Source organism: Scyliorhinus torazame, chromosome 22 (genome assembly GCF_047496885.1).
Source record: "Scyliorhinus torazame isolate Kashiwa2021f chromosome 22, sScyTor2.1, whole genome shotgun sequence".
NCBI classification, from domain to species: domain Eukaryota; kingdom Metazoa; phylum Chordata; class Chondrichthyes; order Carcharhiniformes; family Scyliorhinidae; genus Scyliorhinus; species Scyliorhinus torazame.
In genome coordinates, this window is record NC_092728.1 from 79,170,960 (window position 1) to 79,194,924 (window position 23,965).

General features: G+C 44.3%; 1 protein-coding gene and 1 long non-coding RNA gene across 2 annotated transcripts in view; one reads left to right on the top strand and one right to left on the bottom strand.

Moving 5' to 3' along the window:
- Positions 1–7,685, bottom strand: part of LOC140398834 (uncharacterized) — a 22,615-nt gene extending 14,930 nt beyond the window's left edge. The window contains exons 1-2 of the long non-coding RNA XR_011937583.1: positions 7,589–7,685; positions 5,084–5,155 (exon numbers count right to left, since the gene is read on the bottom strand). This is a non-coding gene — a long non-coding RNA (uncharacterized lncRNA). The remainder of the gene's footprint in view (positions 1–5,083; positions 5,156–7,588) is intronic.
- Positions 7,686–23,220: 15,535 nt separating this feature from the next.
- The window catches only part of LOC140399157 (LIM/homeobox protein Lhx2-like), a 39,936-nt gene continuing 39,191 nt past the window's right edge, over positions 23,221–23,965 (top strand). Inside the window, 1 exon segment of the mRNA XM_072488428.1 lies at positions 23,221–23,839. Within this exon segment, the coding sequence (XP_072344529.1) occupies positions 23,642–23,839 (198 nt within the window). The 5' untranslated portion in view covers positions 23,221–23,641.

Sequence of the window (23,965 nt, forward strand, 5' to 3'; positions counted from 1 at the left end):
AAACTATCTGCATTTATGCGTCGCCAAAACTGCCTCAAACCACTTCACCACAACGAATAACTGTTTGAACTTGGTGACTGATTCATTTCCTCCATCAAGCGGCTGCTGTCGCGGGGTGAGGATTTGGGGCTATCACTGGCTGTGTGTGCGCTCAGGTCAGGACTGCTGAAAATTCACTGCACACCCATCACGGCGGGTCCTGCAGCTATCAACTCGACAAAACATTCTTTCTTTAGTGTGCCTCAGCAGTATCACACGTTCAGCGTACTGTCAGTGAATCCAGCCAGCTGACAGACAGCCAGGCAATAGAAAGAGTTAATAGTGTTATTCTGGAGCACCAATAATGATACAACAGAGGGTCGGGTCTCTCCGTCTCCCGTGGTGTGCGAGGGGCATCCTGCGGGCGTCGCATGCTGGAGGGTCCGGGTCTCTCCGTCTCCGTGGTCTCCGAGGGGCATCCTGCGGGCGTCGCATGCTGGAGGGTGCGGGTCTCTCTGTCTCCTGTGGTCTCCGAGGGGCATCTCTAGCGGCGAGGCATGCTGGAGGGTGCGGGTCTCTCCGTCTCCCGTGGCCTCCGAGGGGCATCCTGCGGGCGGTCTGCATTTGCGGGGATGGGTGCCTGGACGTTTGGTCCTGCGATACACAATGAAGCATGCATGGTAGACATCAGGCAGTGATCAGGTGATACAGGGAGGGGGATATAGGGGAGGGGGGATATGGGGATGGCTGTCGGTGGCTCACTTGCTAGTACGCCCCCGACCTCTGCATCAGCAACCTCCCGGTCGTCAGGTCCGCCAGCCAGTTCCAGGGGCCCTTTCCTGGTGTTCGGTCAGTGGCCTCTCATCAGCGGGCCCTCCTCCAGTCCTCACATGCTCCCTATTGTTGTGTGCGCGCTTCTCCTGTGGGGGGGGCAGGGGGTAAAAGGCAACAGTGTTAGGCAGGTATATGAATGCACGCCATCGGATTGCGCGTGCATTGCAGAGGGTTATGGTTAGGCCTGGATTCACTTGGGGATATGGGGAGGGGGGGATATGGTGGAGGGGGATATGGGGGAGGGGAGGGTATGGGAGGGGGGATATGGGGGAGGGGGATATGGGGGGATATGGGGGGATATGGGGGAGGGGGGATATGGGGGAGGGGGGGTATGGGGGAGGGGGAGATGGGGGAGGGGGAGATGGGGAGGGGGATATGGGGGAGGGGGATATGGGGGATCTGGGGAAGGGGGATATGGGGAGGGGGATATGGGGGAGGGGGGATATGGGGAAGGGGGAGATATGGGGAAGGGTGGATATGGGGGAGGGGGGATATGGGGGAGGGGGATATGGGGGAGGGGGGATATGGGGGAGGGGGGGATATGGGGGAGGGGGATATGGGGAGGGGGGATATGGGGGAGGGGGGATATGGGGGAGGGGGGATATGGGAGGCTCACCCTGCCCTGCTCTGACGAGGTTGTTCACCTTCTTGTGGCACTGGGTGCCTGTCCGTGGTGTCAGGGCCACAGCGGTGACGGCCTCTGCACTTCCCTCCACAGACGCCGGCTGTGGCGTGGGACAACTCTGCGGCCGTGCCCGGGATACAGGGCGTCCCTCCTCTGCTCCACCGCGTCCTGGAGTGCCTCCACATCGCGTGACTCGAACCTCGGGGCTGAGCGACGGCCAGCCATCCAGTCGGGTGTTGCGGTCGGGTGTTCCGGTCAGGTGGGGGGAGCAGCGCGGCCTTATGAGCCGTCACGCCGTGCAGCGCGTATGACGCTGCACGGCGTGAACCACTGCGCAACGCGGATCCCGTTATGTCGCTGCTAGCCCATTTCGGGCCGGAGGACTATTGACCCATTTTTCCGACGTGATGCAAGTCGGATTTGCGCCGTTTTTGCGCCGATCGGCGGACTTTCCGCCGATAACGGAGAATTCGCCCAGTGTTCCTTGGGGGTACGGGTCCCACCGCTCAGAACTGCAGGACCATTCACAATGAGCACAAAAATACCACAATTACCATTCACTTCCAAGAGGTCCGCTTCCAGCAACAGAGCTGTAGTCTGCGGACCACTCTCACTCTGATATTTCCCCTCCGATGTTACATGCTGGCAGAATTGCATTAGAATTGTTAACAAGGTGTGTTACACATCAACCCCCTGGTCCGCTTGTAGATTCAGTATGGAGGAATAAAGAGGGCTATTCCCAGCATTCTCCCCCCTTCTTTGCAAGCGTTTCCCAAATTACCTGTGACCCTTACTGTCTGTACCTGGAGGCTATTCAGCCTCAGTATTCTCCTTTGGTTCTACCTCAGTACCACCCCCACCCTCAGCTGCCGGACTAAACAGACAGCCAGCTCGCCACATCCAACCCCAGCTCCCCATCTAACTGTCTTCCCAGCACTTTTCACCTGAAAGAAATAATAATCTTTATTATTGTCACAAGTCGGCTTTCATTACACTACAATGAAGTTACTGTGAAAAGCCCCTAGTCGCCACATTCCGGCGCCTGTTCGGGTACACAGAGGGAGAATGAGAATGTCCAAATTATCTAACCAAGCACCCCCCCCCCCCTCCACCCCCCCCCCCCCCCCCCCCCCCCCACCATTGTCATGTAACCGATGGGGAAATAAACAAAATGTTCCAACAAGTCGGTAAAACAATTGGCAATGTGGAGTAATGAAAATAGAACTTCTCCAGCTGTTAACAGTAGTTTCCCGATGCTGTGGAACTTCCCATTTCGCTTTATCCTCCAATCTGCACGGTGTATTGCATGAGTTGTCCAGGCAGACAGATGATTGTCCTTCAGGCAACACCCAAACCGAAGGCGGTGGAGGGTGTTTGGGGGAGGAGGGTGGGAGGGGAGGGGTTGCGGGGGTATTTCGGGGGGGGGGGCGGTAGGGGGATGTAGGGTGATGCCGTGAACCGCTCTATCCTCCACTACCGAAAAGTGCAAGTGGCTCAGGGGGGAGACGCGTTGCTGGCTGAATACTCCCAGTGAATACACGACCAGAGCCTGGGGAGAATGGGACAGTCCATACCGCGAGCCGGTTCAGTGAATGGCCTCACAGCCTCATTCTGTACACACGCCCCGTCCCCGTTGAGCCCTCCGTCACGCCGGAGTTAAAGTTTACGCTTTGAACATGCCCTGATGTGGCAGTCCCCTGCATCATTCTCCTTTCACACACCAAAAATTCTCCACACGGTGCCATGGCTAACTCTTGTGTTGTTTGTGTGCCTGACTTGTATAAATAACTGAGTCGACAGCGTGTCCGATCCGAGCCGCAACAATTGTCTTTATTTTTTAAATCTGCCCTTTTTCCAGCAAACCCTACCAAAACCAATAATGTTTAAATCTAGGAAAGGGAAACGAGGGAAGTGCAGCTGTTAGATGCTGAGAGATGGTTCACCTCGTGGGAGAGTCTCGGACCCGAGGGCATAATCTCAGAGCAAAGGTCGCCCATTTAAAACAGATGAGAGAGGATGTTTTCTCTCAGAGTGGTGATTCTGTGGAATTATTTACCCAGAGAGCTAGTGGGTCCTTGAGTATGTTCAAGGCTGAGATAGACATGTTTTAATCAAGTAAGGGAATCAAGGGTTATTGAAAAGTCAGATCACATCAGATCAGTCAGAATCTAATTGAATGGCGGAGCAGGTTCGATGGCCAAATTGTCGCCTTCAGCTCCTCTGGTTATGCAACACGACAATGATGTGTGTATGGCTTCGTGATACCTCAGTTTCACTGGAGAATAATCCCAGAGAAGGTGGGCAATAGATTGTGGGGGCACATGGTAGCAATGGGATGATTGTGGAGTCTGGTTATTTCTTGATTTTGCCACAAAGCAATGTGTCCGTCCTTCCTCTCAACTCCTAACTCGATCTGCCCGGTCGATGGTCATTCTGTGAGTTTCCAGATAAGAAAGGTGACTGGACATGGACAGCAACCCTAATGAGTAGCATGGGGATGGAAGTATACAATGGGGTGTGACGCAGAGGCCAAGGTTCGGATATGAGTTCTGTTCTCAGATACAACAACTGGCTTTCACATTCTTTGGCAAGCGATGGAGAAAATCAATCAGGGTTCTTGGTTTTCGTGTTGACAATGCAGACAGAATCCGACTCTGATGTCACCGCCAACAAACAACTAAATAGCCCACCGGCTTCCCAGACGAATACATACGATTAACCACTTGGTGAAATTATGGGTGGGAACCACACTTCAGGGCAAGTCACCACCTTAGGGAAATGAGAGGTAACGTGTTCATGAAGGCCTCGCCTTCTCAATCATGCCCTTGGGTGAGGTGTTGTGATCCTCAAGTTAAATCACCACCAGAGCTCCCCCCCCCCCCCCCCCACCTCCCCTCAAAGGAGAAAGCAGCCTGTGGACATCTGGGACTGTGGCGACTTTACTGCAAAGATTATAAAATCCAGTTTGATTGTTTGCATTAGCTGGAACCACAAATAGTACCACAATACACGATAAAGTGTGACACGTCGAGAGCGGGTTTATTGATGCCCAATGTGTACATTGGGGGGCGGGGTGTGGGGGGGAGGGGGGGGGGGGTAACCAGCCTGCGTGCTTTAACAGATACCAATGGAATTTATGAGAAGAATTGAGTCCACGTTTGGAATCATTGCTGCAACTTGACAACCGGCCAACACAATACAGCAGGTACCCTTTTTCCTCCACGTGACCTGAACTGGAGTGATCCTGCATTGAGTGATCAGACATAACCCGTCTTTGTTTCAGGATCATATTTGGTAGCGGGTGGGAACAATCAAACACTAACCCATTTTCCCAGTAACTTCACTGCAGTGTTAATGTAAGCCTACCTGTGACACTAATAAAGATTATTATTATCTTCAATGGGCCCCAGGAACCAGAAGGGGAAAGTGTATCCAATGCAGGTTAAAAGACCACGAAGAAACGAGCAAATCATCAATTAAATTTAGACCTGTGGTAAATAATGAGGAAATGAGAGGCGATTCAGGGATATAAGTAAAATATAGGGAGGTATATAACATAAAGATATTTAGAAACAAAGGAGAATATAATGCATTGCACAGATATGACGATATGGACTGAGGGGAGTGAAAAGGAAATAGACATACATGATGGAAATGTAAGAGTTGTGTCCTTGCAGTGACACCGGCAGTCAGCACTGTTCACAGACTCGTCTCCGTCTGCAGTAATAGAACACATAGGGCAAAATATAACATATCAAATCATAATGTTGCAACATTGCACAGTAAACTGAAATGGACTATGTCAGTGCAGTCTCAGATGGGAGATCCCAGAAATTTGACTTTGACCACGGTTAAGAACACACCTATATTAGTAAGAGGGTAGAAATTTGAATTTATTGTGTCTGTCCAGTCGCCCTCATATGAAAGGACGCGTTATCAAGCGGACCAGCACGGTAGCACAGTGGTTAGCACAGTTGCTTCACAGCTCCAGGGTCCCAGGTTCGATTTCCCGCTGGGTCACTGTCTGTGCGGAGTCTGCACATTCTTCCCATGTCTGCGTGGGTTTCCTCCGGGATGCTCCGGTTTCCTCCCACAGTCCAAGGATGTGCAAGTTAGGTGGATTGGCCAAGATAAATTGCCCTTAATGTCCAAAATAGGGATAGGGTGCAGGTGTGGGCTTAAGTAGGTTGCTCTTTCCAAGAGCCGGTGCAGACTCGATGGGCCAAATGGCCTCCTTCTGCACTGTAAATTCTATGTATCCTTCCCAGTTGAATTGCCAATGAGTGTCCAATAAATTGTTCTCAAAATCGAGCAAACTGCCTGCGTTCAGAAATGTACGTTGGGAATTGTGCAAAGTAAATGCATGGACCTAACGAATTGTCAGTTGTAAACTTATGTTAAGAAGCAGTTCCAAATGATTCGTTGGTGCGGGGTAAGACCATGGTGCGTGTGGCACTTAGCGGCACATGGATGCATATTGACCAGCTATTGAAAAAAGTGACAGATAAAGATTGATGAATGGAGATGGGCAGTAAAGAGCAGAGGAAGACATTGACAAACAGCATTGCAGATTTTCGGCTCGATAGCTAAACGAGGACGGTTGAATTGTGTGGTGATTACGCTCTGGCACGTGTAATTGTTCAAGAGCGACACTAGTACACAAACTCGGGATCCGAGAACACCGGGAATAGAATCCTCTAGGTCCGGATCGACTGGCAAAATAAATTGCTGCGGTCCCATGCGGTCTGGTTTGAAATTGACATCAGAATCCCGAATCAACGTAACTGTGAAATGGAAACATCTGGAAACTTCAGAGTTATTTCAAACATCACGACTCCTCTTTGGTCGTGAGATTTAAATGGGGGGGGGGGGGGGGCGACTCTTCATCCTCATACATTTTCGAAGTATTACATAAGTTTTGGGGAGATAAGATCCCCTCTTGATGGCATTGTACAAAGATGTTAGGACAGGATGTCACTGACTGCTTCCAACCTGGCCTAGAGCAGCAGCCGATGATGTATTTGGATTGTTACTTTCCAAATAATTACAGTAAGCAAAAACGATTCAAGATATTGACCCAGGGTTTCTATCGTGGCGTGGGCTATGTCGTTTCATGTAATTGCACGTGTTAATATTCAAAATGCGCTCTCTAGTTTTTAGCTGGTCCTCCAAATTTCTTGAAGATGTTTTTATCTTACGCCCTGTTGTTTTCTCTCCTTCCCATTTTTCTTGACGTTTTCCTTTTTACATATCATTATGTTAAATACAGCCCCCCTCCCCCCCACTCACACGTGACGATGTAATTTCTATCTGACGGACCCTGGTGCACCGAGCTTTATTTAATGAGCACATCTTCAGTGACAGATTCATTATTTGCATTCAGTTGCTTTAAGTCAAAACACATTAGTTACACTTACATTGCAATACAGATTTAATGATTTACTGTTTAACACCAATTTATTTTGATTAACATCTCGCTATTGGCAATTGTAAGTCCAATTAAATGCAGGACCACAGCGATTATGTGTTGTATAAATTAAAAATCCAACATACGCCAAATGTTACGTTTTATGAGCATAATTCTGTATGTAATTTCAAATCTTTTACGACAAGAAGCGTTTAATGGAATGTTGCAATGAAACAAAACAACCCCAGAAAACAAAATAGTTCCCTTCATGCAAGTTAATGTCATATATTTCGGGGACGTGTTCAGCTTTAAAATGCGGGTCAAATGTATGACTTGTTTTCAAATGTATCGCTATATTGTTGATGTTTCTGTATTTAAGTCCATCGAAACTAGATGTAAAGTCATTTATTTATGTTAATGTTGAAGTATATTTTCAGCCAAATGTACCAAGGTGCCAAATGATGTAGGGTTTGCAGCATATGAATTTAGAGTGCGTGTCCCAGACAGTGTCAATCATCATAATGTCAATTCTAATATATCATGTGAAAGATTCAGGGTCATCAGCTTCTGCACAGGAGGAGCAGTGGTAATTTAAATCGGCTAGCCCTGCCAACCTGGGATGTGGGGCAGGTAAAGGAGACTGCTTCTCTTACATTACTGCTACAGCGAAATAGCGCTGTCATACGTTGGGACTTTCAGTGGGTTCATGTAATATGAATGATGTAAATGAAGTACGTGCTTACCATTCTTGTCACCTCCAAACAGACGGTTTTCCAAATAAATGACACTTCACACAACTTTGAGGAAGACTGTGTGGGGTAAGGTGGGACACATGAAGCGTTCGTTTAATCCTGGAAATGTGGATTGTGACAGGATGTATTAAAGAGTGAAAGTAAACTCGAAATCAATTGCGTAAATAAAACAAAAGCTGTTAAGATTAAGAATCAAGAGCAATTACCCCCCCCCCCCCCCCCCCCCGCCAAAGGAGCAGCCATTTGACCATCAAGTAGTTAACAGCAACAATCAGCCCTCTCTTTTCAACAACAGTTATTTCCCTTTTCTGGCTTCACACATTTTTTTAAACACAGTGCCAGCTGTCCCCCTTTACCCAGTTCCACTAGTCAAAACTGCCAAGTTTCTAGCCCCCTGTTTAACGCAGAAACGTTTGTTTTTCTTCACTCAGGACTCCCTGTTTGCCCTCGGATTAACGCTGTTAGAAAGGACATGTGCCGGCTTTTCAATAGGCTTCGCTAGATGAGGTGGCTGACTATAAAAAGGTAATAAAAACCATTTGTTATAATGGGGCGAACATGATTTTTCCTGTTAATAGACGCGACCGACGTGGAAGCAGTTATTCGTTTCCGGTATAGCACTTCATCGGAAGGATTTGATTTCCACTGAGTGAGACGAAGGGAAATAAAGGCAAAAGGGCATGTCTTGAACTTATTAAACGGGCGGTGCATGGGGTCTTTCGCTATCCCGAGACAGTCTGGCTATGCAACAATTATTCCAACCGAGGTACGTTTCATCTCCAAACCATTAGCATTCTGAACACCCACCATTATTATTTTTAGGGTATTTATTTTAAACTGCGGAGAGCCAGCTTCTGGTGATTAATTACAATTAATCGTTGCACGTTTATCTCACTGTTGTCAAATAAATCGGCAGTATTAGACAGACCATGTTTACTCTACCCGCTCTGACTGATCTAAAGAGAAAATCTGACCAATGTGAGGTGTGTTGTCATTGGCGTTACCTAGATCGTGATCAAACGTGATTGACTTGCCTGTCAGAGGCATTTTTAAACAGGAAAAGTCATCCGATCCTACTTCATAAAGTTCAGAAATGGATGAAGAATTGATGCAACCAAGGAGTTTGACGATGCGGATGGGTCAGAGGTCAGTCATACACAATGATTATAAAGGGAGTGAGGCTCTAGATCACAGCTGTATGTGGTGTTTCGTCGGAGTTAGTGAAGATCGAACAGCAGATAGTCCAAGTGCTCATAAACATCCAGGTTACAGTCCTGGAAGGAGACGTGTCAGGAAATCGCTCTGCAGAGGACGAGACTGGTTGGCGGTAAGGCATCATTTATCCAATGGTGGCGTGATGTTATTCGAGTCAACTGCAAATTTATTAGAGTGTGAGGATTTAGCACCAGTGATTAATTTATGCTTGGTTGATGCATTAATCGTTTGTGAATGTTGCAATATCATATTTCATACACGCCTGCAGACATCCTGCGTATAAGAATGATGTATAATGTATAAACCAACATCTAGACGTTATGATGCCCTGATCGAATGTTCATGTATTAAATATGTATTTATTCAATTAAGCATTCTGCATGTTTTAATTTACATGGGGTCCGTGTAGTACGAGACCGATCTTTAAGCGGTTGCAATGTTATTATGTAGATCCGAGGACGCTTTAAGGTTATGGATTTTAATCCTTCTCATCACCATGAGATAGACTTAAAGAGATAGACAGGGAATTATCAATACTGATTATAATTGCATAAAAACGTAGGCATCCAACATTTAAGGGTAAAACAAGCCGGTCTATTGTCAGTGTTTGACTTAAATATATTATGTACACTTCTCTGCCAGGAATGAGCTGGATGTAAAATACTTGAGAGTGAAAGTAGGGGTCGCTTGTATTGTGATAGCTCCGTTTGGCGTGATGTTTTTTTTTTAAATGAGAAAGGTGGTTTAAACCGGACTAATCTACAATTAACTTACCGGTGATACACTGTGGACCACTCCTTTCAAATACAACAGCATTTAGATCGCTTTAGAGCGGTTAATCCTGTGCATGGTGAGGTTTCTTTTGTTTTGCAACTCCACTGTGGGTTTTTGTCCTGTTTTTTTTCTGCTCGCTTGATTGATCGTTCAATGGTGGCTAATTATCCAAATGTCGCTTCCAGATAGTTTGACTTACTGGACAGCGCTGTCCTGTATTAGCAGTGCCACATACACTGCCGCATATCAGATTGCATGTGCTTCTGCTGTATCCCTATCTCAATGTCCACTTCCTGTGATATATTTACGTTACAGCTGTTATCTTTGATTCGTGTTGTCGGAATGTTAATAAAAACAGGAAATCGAACTGTTTAATAGAATGTGCGCTGCTTTGTATCTCGTCCAGAAAAAAAAGAGATCTGGTGAAACCTATGTAAAAATAAAAGAAAATTATGCTACTGCGATCTCCTGTGCTTATTTTATCATGGCTTTTGGTAAAGTTTTAAATTTAATCACCCGGGGAAATAATATGTCTAGAAAGAAAAAACATGGAAAGAGCTTGCCTTCCATTGATTAACAAATTACAAGACTGTCAGTTTCATGAAAACGCAATTGTATGTTTTATAACCATTTGAGAACTTAAGAAATTTGCCATTCTTAGGAGTTAAACCTGAAGTCTGATAATGTTGGAATATAAAACAAACTCAAATTGTACCAAAGTCAGCATTATAAAATGAGACTAGGCTGTCAATAGTCGATTTGATTGTCAAGTTGGTAAGGAGCCCTTAAAGGAAGGCATCATCTTTTTGTAAGCCCCTTCGGTTTTACATCCTGTTTTTCTTCTAACTCCGGGTCAGTGTGTTACTAAACCGAAACTATATGTCTCTGTTTCCTTTCATTAAGACATTCCAAACCAGCCTGAGTAGCGCGTAGACATTTTAACTCTTCCCAGTGGAATATTCAGTTTCATTCACAATAACACTCAGTAGTATTGGTTAAGATAGTTAGAAACAAAAATAAAACAATGCAAAGTAGTCGATTTGACTCTGACATCCTACAAGATATAAAGTAAAACAGGAAGTAAACGTTGGTTTTCTGTCCTGGTGTAAATTGTACATCAATGCAACGGATTGAAACAATTGCTTATGGTTTGTGCACGATGTTAAATTGACGGATTTTTTAGATAAGAGTGCACCCCTCAATGTGTCACGGACAAAGGCGGACGTTACTTTTGCGACAGGCAATTGCTTTCATATTCACTGGAGAGGTAACTTCCCACAGCTTGCTCAATCTCCTCAAATGGCAAGTGCACCATTCAAGTTTGGAATCAACTGTCAAGTTGGCGAGTTGGAATTGTGTTTGTCAGGTTTCCGCCGTCTTTAAGCTTAATTCGCGGATGTGCCCTTCCAGTATGTTTTCAATGACCATTCCAAAGGTTTTGTAAGTTAAAATGCCGTGATTTTGCGCGCGTGTTCGCCACATCATTTGCAAAGTAATTAAACCCGATGGGTGTACTCAGTACCTCTGGCACCTCCACCAGAAAGTTGATCGACTTTCGGGATGCGGGTTGATTTGCAGTCTTCCGTTTGTTGAGTGAAATGGACAAAAGCACCTGACACAAAACTAATGGAACGGGACACTGGTTCTTGTAAACGATTAGAACAAGAGGTTTGAAATACATTGCTAACCCAAACTGCTGATTGATCTATAGACTGCATTAATGAATCAAGTGTGGAATAAATTGATGTCACAGCTAAAGTGTACAGCATAGATCATAGTATCCGACAGTGTAAGACACATCAATTGCTGACAGCTTGCTTTTTGATGGATTGGAAAGACACCTATTCGACGTCATGAATTACAAAGATGCGGTTGTAAAGCAGTTAATCCGCTGAAAACAAAGTTGCCCTTGGTACTGCAAGCCTCCCACCTAGTGATGATTTAATTGTATTTAAGTATAAAACCGTGGTCAGCGAATTGCTATCGACACTGGCCACGTTCCAAAAAGTCCTAATGTAACATCCCACGCCTTCTCACACCATCACGCAATAAAATCACACTTACTCTTAACGTTTTACAGGAGGAGCATTACCAAGCAGGCTAATCTAACCAAATAAATTATGCAGGGTTCCATTGATTGGCACAGGTACTAATAGGGCTAAGATACTGAGAAAGTAATTTTGAATATCAATTAGTACTGAGCTTACTTACATGAGGAAAGGAGAGACTGGAAACGTAATAAATGGCACGTTTTACTAAAACAAGTTGTAGCACGTTCGGGGCACTGAGTTAAACCCAGGTTTCTTAATGGAAATTCTGCAACACAAATGTTTACAAAATACCCCCAATCACTGAGCACTTTTAGAACAGCATTGCCCTCTGGCTCTCAGTATATAATAAAGGTGTTTGCTGCCCCACTCAATCCGCAAGCGAAGAGTTAGTCTCCAAGTGTTTGTTCTTTGTCCCGCGATGTTTGCTCGAAAATGATATCGATATTTGGATCTTGTTAAAAAATAAACAATCAATATCTCCTCTATATTGCAATTTCATCCTCCCCAGTACAATGAATATATTGCATTTCGCAAAAATCCCTCGTGCCTAATTCTATGGGCTGCCTATAGTTCCCCACTGGCTAGCATCCAAATTTAAATCTATCATTGGCACACAGTTGTGTTCCGTACAGTTGACCCCGTATCACCTCCGCAATGTTAACAGACAGTATTAATTATTCTGGTTTACTGGGTATTAATGGCTTGACCGGTCAGGTCTTCTCAATTGATTAACTAAAGTAACTAATGATTGTAAAGTCCAATATGCCTGAACTGTTTTATCAGTCCAATCGCCTTGTTAGGGTGGAGAGGTAACAACTGGTCAACAGATGTCAGTCAGGCTGAATTAATGATTAATCTGTTGTACAACAGGGACCAGTTACTACAACAGTGTTCACATCCAGGATCAGACGTCGTCAGCTGACCAGACATCTCCCAACACAGAATGCAGCTGACAACAGGGTCTGTCGGTGTTCCCTGTAACATCTATTTATACCTTAAACAGATATTTGAGGCGGCCTAAATTAACTATCGGGTTGGCGTTTCGACCAAAATAAAAGAGTTTTCCTTCCAAACAGTGGTTTGCAGTAAAAGTCGAGAGTGCAGATTTCACAGGACACGTGGTCTGAGGTGTGAACAAATCAATGTAACAGATTGATTCCTGTGGTGGGTGTGCGAGTTTCACCTCCTTATTAGGCAACACGAATAAACACGAGTCCGTAATTTATTGTACAAACAACGGGAGTTCCTATTCATTTCGGATGGTTTTCTAATTAAAATAATTAGCTTGAGCTGCCAGCTTAAAGAGTACGCTTTTCAAACTGAGAAACGAAAAGAGTGGGCTTAAATTTGCCGAGAACTTAAAATCCCAATGAAGTTTAACCTTTCCGAAACCCCAGCGAAATCTACAATTATATCAGATTTCAGAGAGGGTTATGCTTTAGACTGAAATGATGTCGTCTAGAAAGTCTTAAACGGCTTCTTAGCTTAACAACACAAAAAATAAAGTAAATTATAAAGTTCACAATATATTTCAATTGAAAGTTTGATTAAAGAATAAGAATAAAAAGTTGGCACTTGATAGATTTTCTTGAGATTAGTGATACCCAGTATGCCTTGTGAGGTTAAATACATCGCCCACTCTGGTTTATAATAATTCGCTATAATTATATTAATTTAATTCGACTAAACATAACCATTTCATTGAACTGATAGCATTATCCATGATTAGGGATAGGACACCTTTCGAAAGATTCTGCCATCTTGTACTGATGTAAGAGTGATTCCACAAATTAAAATAACTGCACACTTAAGGAATATGGGATTTAGCTCTTACTGGACCGGGTCTCATAAAAGTGAGACCGTCTTAAACCGTCTTTCATTGTAATCCTTTTAACCTATAACCATGTTTCGCTGGGGTAAGTAAATTGTGTTACACTTTGTCCTGTTTAAATACTTTCAACTTCGGCTCTAAACAGGCTCGGCTCGTTCTAATAGCAACAGGATTCCTGCCCCGACAGCCCTTGTCAGTTTCAAGAAATTTAAAAGCAACCAGCGGTCCACTCACTAAGGGTCTGGCTCAAAACACTGGCCACAAATTAAGTGCACCTCTGGTTGTCTTCAGTTTGAATTTGTGGAACTCACAAAATAGTTCAACGTGAAAACGCCCTGGCCCTATAATAAACATTTAAATGGCGTTGGGAGATGTGGGCAGTGCTAGAACGGCCATAATCACACTCAACTCGTATGACTGACCTTTCACCTTTTATGTTTGACTTGGCACTTAATTAAACTACTTCCCCGTGAACCATGTTGACGTGTTTCTCATCAAAGCAACAATGCATTATATTTCTTATAAAAAACGCAGAATGAGTCATACGCCACACACACTCCCTTTCTCGTTGTGAGAATTGCTAAACACATCTATATTATTTTCACATCTTTAAAACCTGTCCTCCGGTAAAATCTACCAGGAATAGTTAATTAATCAAACGACCAGCTAATTGCTGCTTAATGTGACGCCTAAAGACGTTAAAGGTGCGATTGGAATAAGGTCGCTTCAATGTGTGAAGTGGACTTTCTAATTTTGTTTAAAAGCGTTTATGAGTGTAGGCCTTTGGACATTTTGGCTGGCTGTTCCCGAGCACGAGGCAAGCGCGACATTTAAGTGTTCAATTGAGTTTTAATTAATGGCACTATATGTATGTCGACCCTTTGGTCACAGAAGGGATACGTAGAATATTTTCTGCATGTGATTACATTTAATGAGAAGTGGGAGGTTTGGTCCACAGTGTGATAAATGTATATACTGATCTAAAAAATAAAGTCAAAATGGAAAACTACAATTATTAGCAGTAATGAAAAGGATACACGTTAAAATGGGGATGGGACGTGAGAATCATCATCACGGAAGTTTATCTAACTCTGTTGTCCTGCGTGGCGCGAAATGAGTGGCTGTAAACAACTCTGAACGTTGAATGATCATCTTGATAGGATTATCCTACTCTGCTTAACTTTCCACGGCGTTATCGACTAAAATGTACGCATTGTAACAATGGGCGCCAGTTTATTTCTCGTCTATTTTATATCCTGATTTGACCACACAATGGCTAATTAGTTCAGGTTATACATGGACACCCAAGGTCACCCATGTGACAACGTACGCGTCAAATCCATTTCATCTGTGTATTTTCATGATCTGAACACAGAAGTTGAAAACTTTATTAAACACCGGTGTACATGTGGACGCACCTTCGGCAAAGGAAAACAATACACTGGCAGTTCAAATAAAGTTTAAAAGCCGGGAAGCGGGTTTACACAGAAATGCTTTTCACCACGTATGTTACTTGGTTGGGAAAGAAGTTGCTTACAGTCCGGTTTCAATACAAATGGCCTGTGGTGTGGTGGTGTGGTCGGGGGGCGGGGGGGGGGGGGGGGGGGGGAGTTAACTAAAACTCAGTTTACAAAAAAAAAGCCAAAGTTCCGGGAATCTTTTTTTTTAAATTGGATCAGGTGGAATTCCCAATTGTTTCACTTTCCTACATCTGATCGTGTTTCACTTTGAAACAATAGGATCGGGAAACTGGCCCTCCCCTTTTCATCAACCAGCTCCAGTGCGGCTGTGAATATCCACAACAGCAACATTTGTAAAGGGAAATGACATCATTTGCTATTTTGTTGTTATTTTTTTTTAATGTTGCTCTCCTGAACTGGAAGCCGAGCAGGGTAATCAGATACCGTTGTGCGCTGTTTTAACTAAGTGAGCGAACACACCGAACATTCCAGCAACACTTCCGCGTCTAAAAATTTTCATTTGTAGACAGATTTCCCGCAGACGAATACCCCCTGCAGCTAACCTAATAACTCCGCTCGTAAAAGAAAAATGTGCAGAAACGCATCAAATAAAAGGGCTCTTTGCTTAAAGAGCGAAATAATATTTCCGTGAGGAGATGCATTAAGCATCTCGAGTCCTTTTGATGTGGAAAGGACTTGGTGGGATAGCCCGCGTCTTGTTAGCAGCTTCTTGCAGCCTACGGTAAACTGGACTTAAAGTTTGTCATTAAAGCGTTCACTGAAAAATAAAACGCAGTAAAGTCCCAGCCGAATGTGCTCGCCGGGATTAGATGGGAATAATTGGATGGCCGCGCGGAACTCAGCACAGTTCGGATGCTGGTTATGGAAACAAACTGCTAACAGATCGGGAGTTGCAAATCTCCACATCTCTCGGTTGAGTTAAACGGTTTGTGCTTCAGCGACGATTTTGTTTTAAAACCTCGTTTTTAATTGTAGATGCGACGTCGAGAACATTTCGACTTGTTCATTTGGCTCCCTGATTAACCAAATTACCCAGTTAGAACAAATCGTTACTGTCCAGAAAATCACATTCGCATCTAATTAAATCAGACTGGGGGCGTTTTTTTATTATCCTGGAATATGATAATTTTGACGGCAGACTGTTAAATACCAGGGAGAGCGGAGGGGGGTGGGGGGTAGCAGGATATTCCAATCCAGTAACATACCGTCCCCAATGAATACACACACACGCACACATATGCAGGCGGGCATGGTTATATCATATTCGGACACTCACCAAGTTGTAAACAATCAGGAAGAACGATACACCAAAACATATTCAAGTAATACGATAGCGCTGACAATCATTTAAACAGATGTGCTTTCTAATACATGTTTATCGAGACAGGAATCGCAGAGATGGAATACACCGAGAAGATACAGAAGTCTGAGAACACGCACAAACAGATTCAAAAACAGCTTCCTTCCGCTGTTACCCTCTTATGGACTGACCTCATTAACGCTACACCCTGTATGCTTCATCCAATGCCGGTGCTTATGTAGTTACATTGTATACCTTGTGTTGCCCTATTATGTATTTTCTTTTCTTCCCATATACTTAATGATCTGTTGAGCTGCTGGCAGAAAAATACTTTGCACTGTACCTCGGTACACGTGACAATAAACAAATCCAATCCAATCCACCGAACGCAACATGATAATGAGGCAGTTTTATTTAGTGAAACATGCTATGTTCGGAAGAAATATGTAATTTGCAACTAGAAGGTAAAGCAGTAGAAGGGTGCTTTGTGGAGATTGGGTTGGTATGGTTCCTCCTGCTGAGCGCAGTTTATTGTCTGACTGTAATGGGGAACAGCAGTGAAACTCGAGCTGATTTGGCACAGGCCGAATTATCACCACCCTGAAATTAACTTCATTGGCGCATTGAGAAAATGAATTGATTGAACAACAACATCGGAGATGGCGGCTGATGAGAAGTTTTTTTTACCCTTTCTAAAACAGCATTAATTACTCATCACCCATGTCATTGGTAAAGTTTGACCTGATGTTTACGCTGAATAAAAGTTGTGTATGGGCACGTTCAGGGCAGTGAGGGAGACACCGAGCACTACTCCAAGCACATTGAGTGTATCCCAGACTTCAGGCAATACAGAGCACGGGCAGGCGACTGGACTGAAGTCCCCCATTTCATGACACACCTTTTAGTATTCGGTATTTCCCTTTATACTGAATTACACGTTGGTGATGAAAGGAAACTGTTTTACGATTTATATGAGTAGTTCATTTTGTATTTATGTGTGATAGTGAGGCGGTGGGACATTGCACGTTTAATATCGAGTTCCTCTTACACCCAGTCTTCACGTCTTGGGATCCAGCTCCTGGAGTGAAATCTAGGTGCCGAGACCGTGACAAATGAAGTTGTCAGTGGGCAGTAACTTCTGTTCAATTAAAGCAGGTAGGTTTCACGCCCCGCCCATGCATAGCCCGACATATCCACACATTGACTAATTTCAATAATATTGCTGAAGTTTACCAGGAGCCCATAATTCCAAAGTGTTTGCCTTACGGCCGTGCAGTTTAAGAAAAGACTCCTCTCACATTGCTCTGGCATCACGAGGCCAAAGTTCACGTAAGTCAAATTTCAACTCGAACCATTGGTGGGAGAATTGTAACAGTTCTTATTGCCTAGCTGAAGCGCTCGCTTCCTGCTCCGCCTGACGTATCCCTCTTGTTGTTCGCTGCAAGTTTGCGAGCGCCTCCTGCTGACTGGCTTCTCTACCACACGTGGGAGGTGGTGTCGGTGTGCCAGTGAGCAGAGACGGCATGGTGTGGGCGAGAGGCCTCACTGAGACATTCAAGACTCGGTGCTGGAAACTCACATTGAGTTCCCCTCCCCGCTCCGGTTACTGGGAGACGTTGAAGCTGCGAACGTGATGCTGTCGAAGTGCTTTTTTAAAGGACGTTTCATGCACGTTACCACGTTGTTAAAATGTAGCCGTTTAGTCGATAAACACGCATTGTAGTGACACACAGGAGTGAAATCTTGTACTCCTCTGCCCGTCAGTGTTAACAATCCCCCCCCCCCCCCCGTACTTAAATTCAAACATACATATTCACTTCAACTTCCCATTACTGATAATTACCCACAGCTTTTTTTTCCACAGGATAAAAACAGCAACCGTTTAGCAAAATGAAATGAAACTGAACTTAACTAAAACGTAGCAGGAAGAACCTAAATATTATTCGCAAGGGTTTCCAGCAATCAAAAATGTGCCGTCAATGCGCCATTAAATTGCTCATGTAAGCATATTGTTTGTAATTTAATCTATTATCCAATTATTTCACCTAGGCAAAAAAAAGCGCAAGGATTATTGTAGTCGAAAAAAATTACTGATGAGCCTTTCAAAATAAACGCATAGTTACAAGAGCAATAACGATGATTAATTAAAGCTTGTCAATCACGGTATATGAAGACACAAAACCAACATCAAGCAATATATTAGCCGCCAAGAGCAATTACAGGTTTTAATTCACAGTTCAATTTCTATCAAATGAAGTACTTGCAGTTTCTATTCTATAAAATCGTTTAAGTAGGGAGGAATATAGTGATCGTTATGTCACCTATTAATATCAAGAGATTTGCCAGATAATTGTAACTAATCTACAACCTGTCAGTTATCTGTGGAAACCTCGATCCCGTGGATTAAGCAGCCCGCGATTTGAATTCTATTGTTAGGAGTTAGTCACGGTTGCTGGCTGGATGCTGGTACCTTTGTGTGTTAGGATGGCAGCTCGGCTGACAGCAGATGGTACTGGAGATGGTGACGTTTACATAGAGAGGCTGTTTCTAGCAGCTCCGGGCTTGCGATTTGTTCACCTGCCACCTTTTACCCGGCGCAGGAAACCCAACCTGCAGACAAAATCTACACCATGAGCATCTCCGTACACACACACACGCTCCTGTTTTACTTCCAGAACAGCACCAATCAATCTACTGATAACAATTCAACTGTTATTGTCTTATTGGTGCCACACCTAATTTAAATCTGTTCCATCTTTCTGTGACTATGTTCACGGCAGAAGTGAATGGCATCAAATTTAAAAATGTAAATAACTATAATTGACCCAATTTGGTAAGCAGTGAGAATCCCCACTCACAGTTAGCGCTGTGGATGAAGTGACAGCGGAAACTGCCAAGCCCTGCCTGTACACCTGGATTCCATGTAACCATGGCCTTGCAAATTGACAGAGGCACAACTGTGGACAAATACGATTTGCAGAATAAATGCACACATGTAGTATCCACATACATGTTTGACTGTGGATTAGATGTGACTTTAGCTTTTGTTTGAATTGCAGCTATCCAGTATGCAGACCCCCCCCCACCCCCCCGCTCCTTTGTAATCACCGCAGATTTCCAAATGTAATCTTGTTCTGATTGGGCATGCACTGTTCCCTGGACTAACATGATTATTTCTGTTTTCTAAGGCGATCTGGTTGTAGCCTGTGTCAAACAAGGTGCTCAACACCCACCGCGCGTTCTGTTGAATGGTTGGCGCTCTCAGCTATATTTGCAGTACATGTGGTGTGAATATTCCGTTAGGAATTATTTTAATTGCAATGCAGAAAATGAAAGAAAGTTCAGACGTCACGCCCGGCATTCACGTCCTGGGGATTGAAAGATAACCTGGCACCGGGCCAACCTTTGACTCATTTTCCAGTTACCATCGGATCCATAGTCTTCGCCTGTTGTTGGAAAACGCCGTCTGAACGTATGTTCCATCCGGCGCTTAAAAAAATTGTAATGCCTGTGTAATTCAGAGGAACAATTTCAACTGAGAGCGCTAATAATGCCTAGTTTAGGGTGTGCTGCATAGCCAGTAGGTAGGCGGGAGATGAAGCTGCAGAAAAGACTCTCAAAAGTGCAAAACATGCATTTGCCTCAGATTTCCCCCTGCGACGTATTCAAAGCTAACCCCACAGGAGCGCCCTTTGTCACAGAAAGGGAATAAACTTTCATCTCGCAGAAATGGAGGTTTACAACGGAAGTGCGAGTGAGTAGAAAATAAATGCACCAATCGTTTATCTCCGGATTATTCAAACATGCTTAGCAACTTTTAGATCTCATGTGTTTGTTGAGGGAAAGTCTACATAAAGTCCATCGACTATAACTGTTGTGCACCACAAGTATTTGCATTTTAAGTTTACATCATGTGGGACCCGCCAGTGATATTTATGCAGGCCGAATTTCTACAGAGTTAAATTATAGGTGCAGTAATTCAATTTGTTAATCTTCGAACTGCTTTTCAATTCAATCATAATTTACATAATTATCAATATCTATCAATTGCCCCCTGGTTTTGTAGTCCGGGAAAGGGAACAGTGACCCATTCAGATACTGTCAGCAAGCTATTGTACACGGGCAAGGGCTTTGTTTTAACGGTTTTATTAAACAGCCATTCAAGTACTGCAACGTTAACCCGCCCTGCAATGAAGCAGGGTAATCTGTAAAACCTGTGCAGAGCACTTCATTACATTGATTTTATACCTGGGTCAATATTTTTTTAAAACTCCCCCTTGCCTTTCTCTTTCTCTCTCGCACATACAGACAGAATATATATCTAATGTTTGCTACGAAGGGGTATTTGTATGTGAGCTGTTATTAGCCACAGATCTCTGGTTACTACAAACCTCTCCTTGCTCCCAACTGAAGCCTCATCAAAGTCTGTAGAAGGCTCAAGATTTGGACAATAATGCCTCTTACGTTTTTAAACAATTGCTCTTTCTATTCCCATTACCTCTTTCTCTAATACATAATTATACATATAGAATACTTAGCCACGCAGTCAATGTTTCGTGTTCCTTCCATGTACCCAAGTGACTGACTTGTACAGTACAAACGCCAACACGTTCCCGGCCATTCAAACATTCCTCACAGGCAGGATGGTCAGCTCAAGTACCCAATTCATTGTTTCCAAATCCACCTACCCTGCACCTCTTTGGGTTGTGGGGGCGAAACCCATACAAACACGGGGAGAATGTGCAAACTCCACATGGACAGTGACCCAGAGCCGGGATCGAACCTGGGACCTCGGCGCCGTGAGGCTGCAGGGCTACCCACTGCGCCACCGTACTGCCCCTCTCTCTCGCGTGTCTGCTGCGGCTGGGAGTTGCAAGCGAACCTGCGAACCTTGAGACCGACGGGGTAAAACAGATCTTCAGGCACGTTTTGTGCAGTATCCCAAAAGCTACAAACTTTACTGTTACCCATTCATGGAGTTCCACAACTGAGTCTGAAAAATCACAGGATATCCACTGGATTGGCCACGGAATGTCTTTCAAGCATTTAACCAACCAATTAGTTACAACATTAACTGAATGCATGACTCAGTACAGCAGTTGATTAATAGTCAGATTGTATAGTTTCTGTAGAGTAAGTCGCATTTCTGACCATTGAACTTGTGCTGACATGGACTAGAGTTGCCAAGAAGGCCTTTCTAAAGACAAATCTAGAAAAAGTAATCTGGTATTCAACTTGTTGCTACCTACAGAGTTTAAAATGTTTACAAAACTGCACGAACCCATCAGGTGGAACTGCTTTGTACGCTGTAGTCGCCGTGATGTGAAGTCTTCTTTTTGTGTTTAAAGGGGTAGGTACTCTGTCGTTTGTTTTACATTTGAGCGTTAGCAACCCGAAATGATGAGCTTAATAAAATTGCGAATGACATCGAACATATTTTCAGAGAGCCATGGGATGATAGAATGATTACAGTACAGGAGGAGGCCATTCAGCCTGTCCTGTCGGTGCCAGCTCCCTGCCCTCCCAATCTCCCGCTCCTTTTGCAAACATGCATTTTCCTTCCCCGGGTGTTTATCCAATTTTCTACTGAACTCCCAAGCTGAAGCTGCTTCCACCAGTCTCGCAGACAGGACATTGTAAATTCTAACCACTTGTTTCCTAAGTCACCCTTTGCTTCATTAACCAACACCTTTTCACATCCTTCCCAACGAGCAGTGCGCCGCACTGGATGCAGTAATCGAGTTGAAACCAAGCCAGTGTTTTGTAATGGTTCATCAGAACTTCTGTGTGGTTGTGTTCTACGGCTTTATTGCATGAAGGCCATGATTTTGTTAAACTTTCTCAGCGCGCCATGCCACCTTCCATGTGCACAAATATACCCCTCAGCTGTCTCTATTCCTGCCCTCCCTGTGGCATGTATCCTTTCGATTGCTTCCCCCGCTCTTTCTAACGATATGAATCACTTCACACTTCCCCCGCATGACATTGCATCTGGCACGCGTCCGCCCATTCCACCAAGCTGCCAATGTCCTCTTGCTGCCCATCACTACCCTCCTGACAGTTCTCAATATTTTCAGGTTTTGGTGCAAACTTTCATCTAATTTTCTTAAATTTTCAACACTGGGACCTGAACCGTTGACAGACACCTGTGATGTAAGAAGTAGATTCCAAATGATACAAGGCCTTGTTCTGGTGACGACATAAACTGGCTGTGAAGATCATGGGATGAAATCGGCGGAATAAAACTGCAGCGATTAATATAGTTCATTTTTCAACCTTCCTACATCATGTTTGAAGGGAAAGATTGAAAGTGGGCTCAAAGAGTTGGATTGGCTTTTGTAGAGAGACGTGGAGTAACGAATTCACCTTTTTGGGGGGCTGGCCTCATTTCAGTGAAGCCACATCTTATTGTCATTCTGGTCCAATGTGAAGCCTGTGATAATCGACTGTTCAAGGATTGTTCGGAATCTCAGTTCTCGTTTCGCCTACTCTGGACAAATGTCCCACCTTTGTGCAATCGATGTAAACCGCTGTGAGCAAACGGGATTCCCCCAGTCTGGATTTTCCGTTTATTACACCTCAAGTTTGCCAGTACCTTTGGGAATGTAGCTATCCAGTGAAGTCAAATTTAGCCAGGGCCAGAATTGCAAGGAAGCGAACAGGTGACGGCATTGCTTGAAATTGATTTAAAGGGTAAACAGTTGAGATTGACTAATGACGGTCCCGCGCCTTTAATATGTCTTTAAAAATGTTGAACTTAAAAAAAAAGTTTTTCCAACCCCCCCCCCCCCCCCCCGCGTTATGCCCCAGCAGTTTCCCTTTAAAAAGTAAAAGCCCTCAACACAGACTGCTGTGATAGGAGGGAGGTGGCGTCCAGACAGCCAATGGGTACCCGGGGAGGGCGGGCGACGTGCGTGTCCCGGTAGAAAAGGCGCGGAGTCGGCGCTGGACGGAGCTGTCAATCACACAGAGAGAAAGAAAAAGCTTTGCAACTCAGCAGCGTTAGAGGATTACACTAAATGCAGAGCGAACTCCTCCTCCCCAATTACTCACACAAGGCTTTGCTTTGCAGAAGAGTAACTTACTAAAAACAACAAGGCTTCAAGTCTGCAGCTTTCTGCATCGAGATCAGGCATTGCAAGAACCCTGTATTTTTTTTCTAAATCTCTCCATGTGAATCAACTATCGACAACATATTTTGATGGGAGTTGTTTAAAGAGAGTGGGCTCCCCCCCCCCCCCCCCCACCCCCCTTTTAAAAAAAACGGTTCCAAGTGACGTGATTATTATTTTTTTCTTGCTCTTATTCGTTTCAAAAAAAGAAAGACCGGACCTCGCTTTTATTTAAAAAGAAAATAAATTGAGGCAGAGACTGAGAGAACTGTTTGCCTAAATGCATGGGCTAGGTCTGCGACTTATGGAAGTTCTGGGCTCGAAATCTGAACAAGACACGTGTAATTTTCGTCAGTCAGCGATGCTTTTCCACGGAATCTCAGGGGGTGAAATGCAGGGAGTTATGGAGGAGATCGAAAGACGAGCCAAGAACGAGCCAGCCATCAGCTCGGGGGTAGACATGGGAGAGAGAGACACGGTAGGCAACAGAGCTTTCGCAGTTTTTCAATATCTATCTCTGTATCTCAGTGTGGAGGACTGCGCCGTGATTGGGCAATTGTTATTTAACATAATAATTTGTGCACCAAAGCTTCACGAAGTTCTG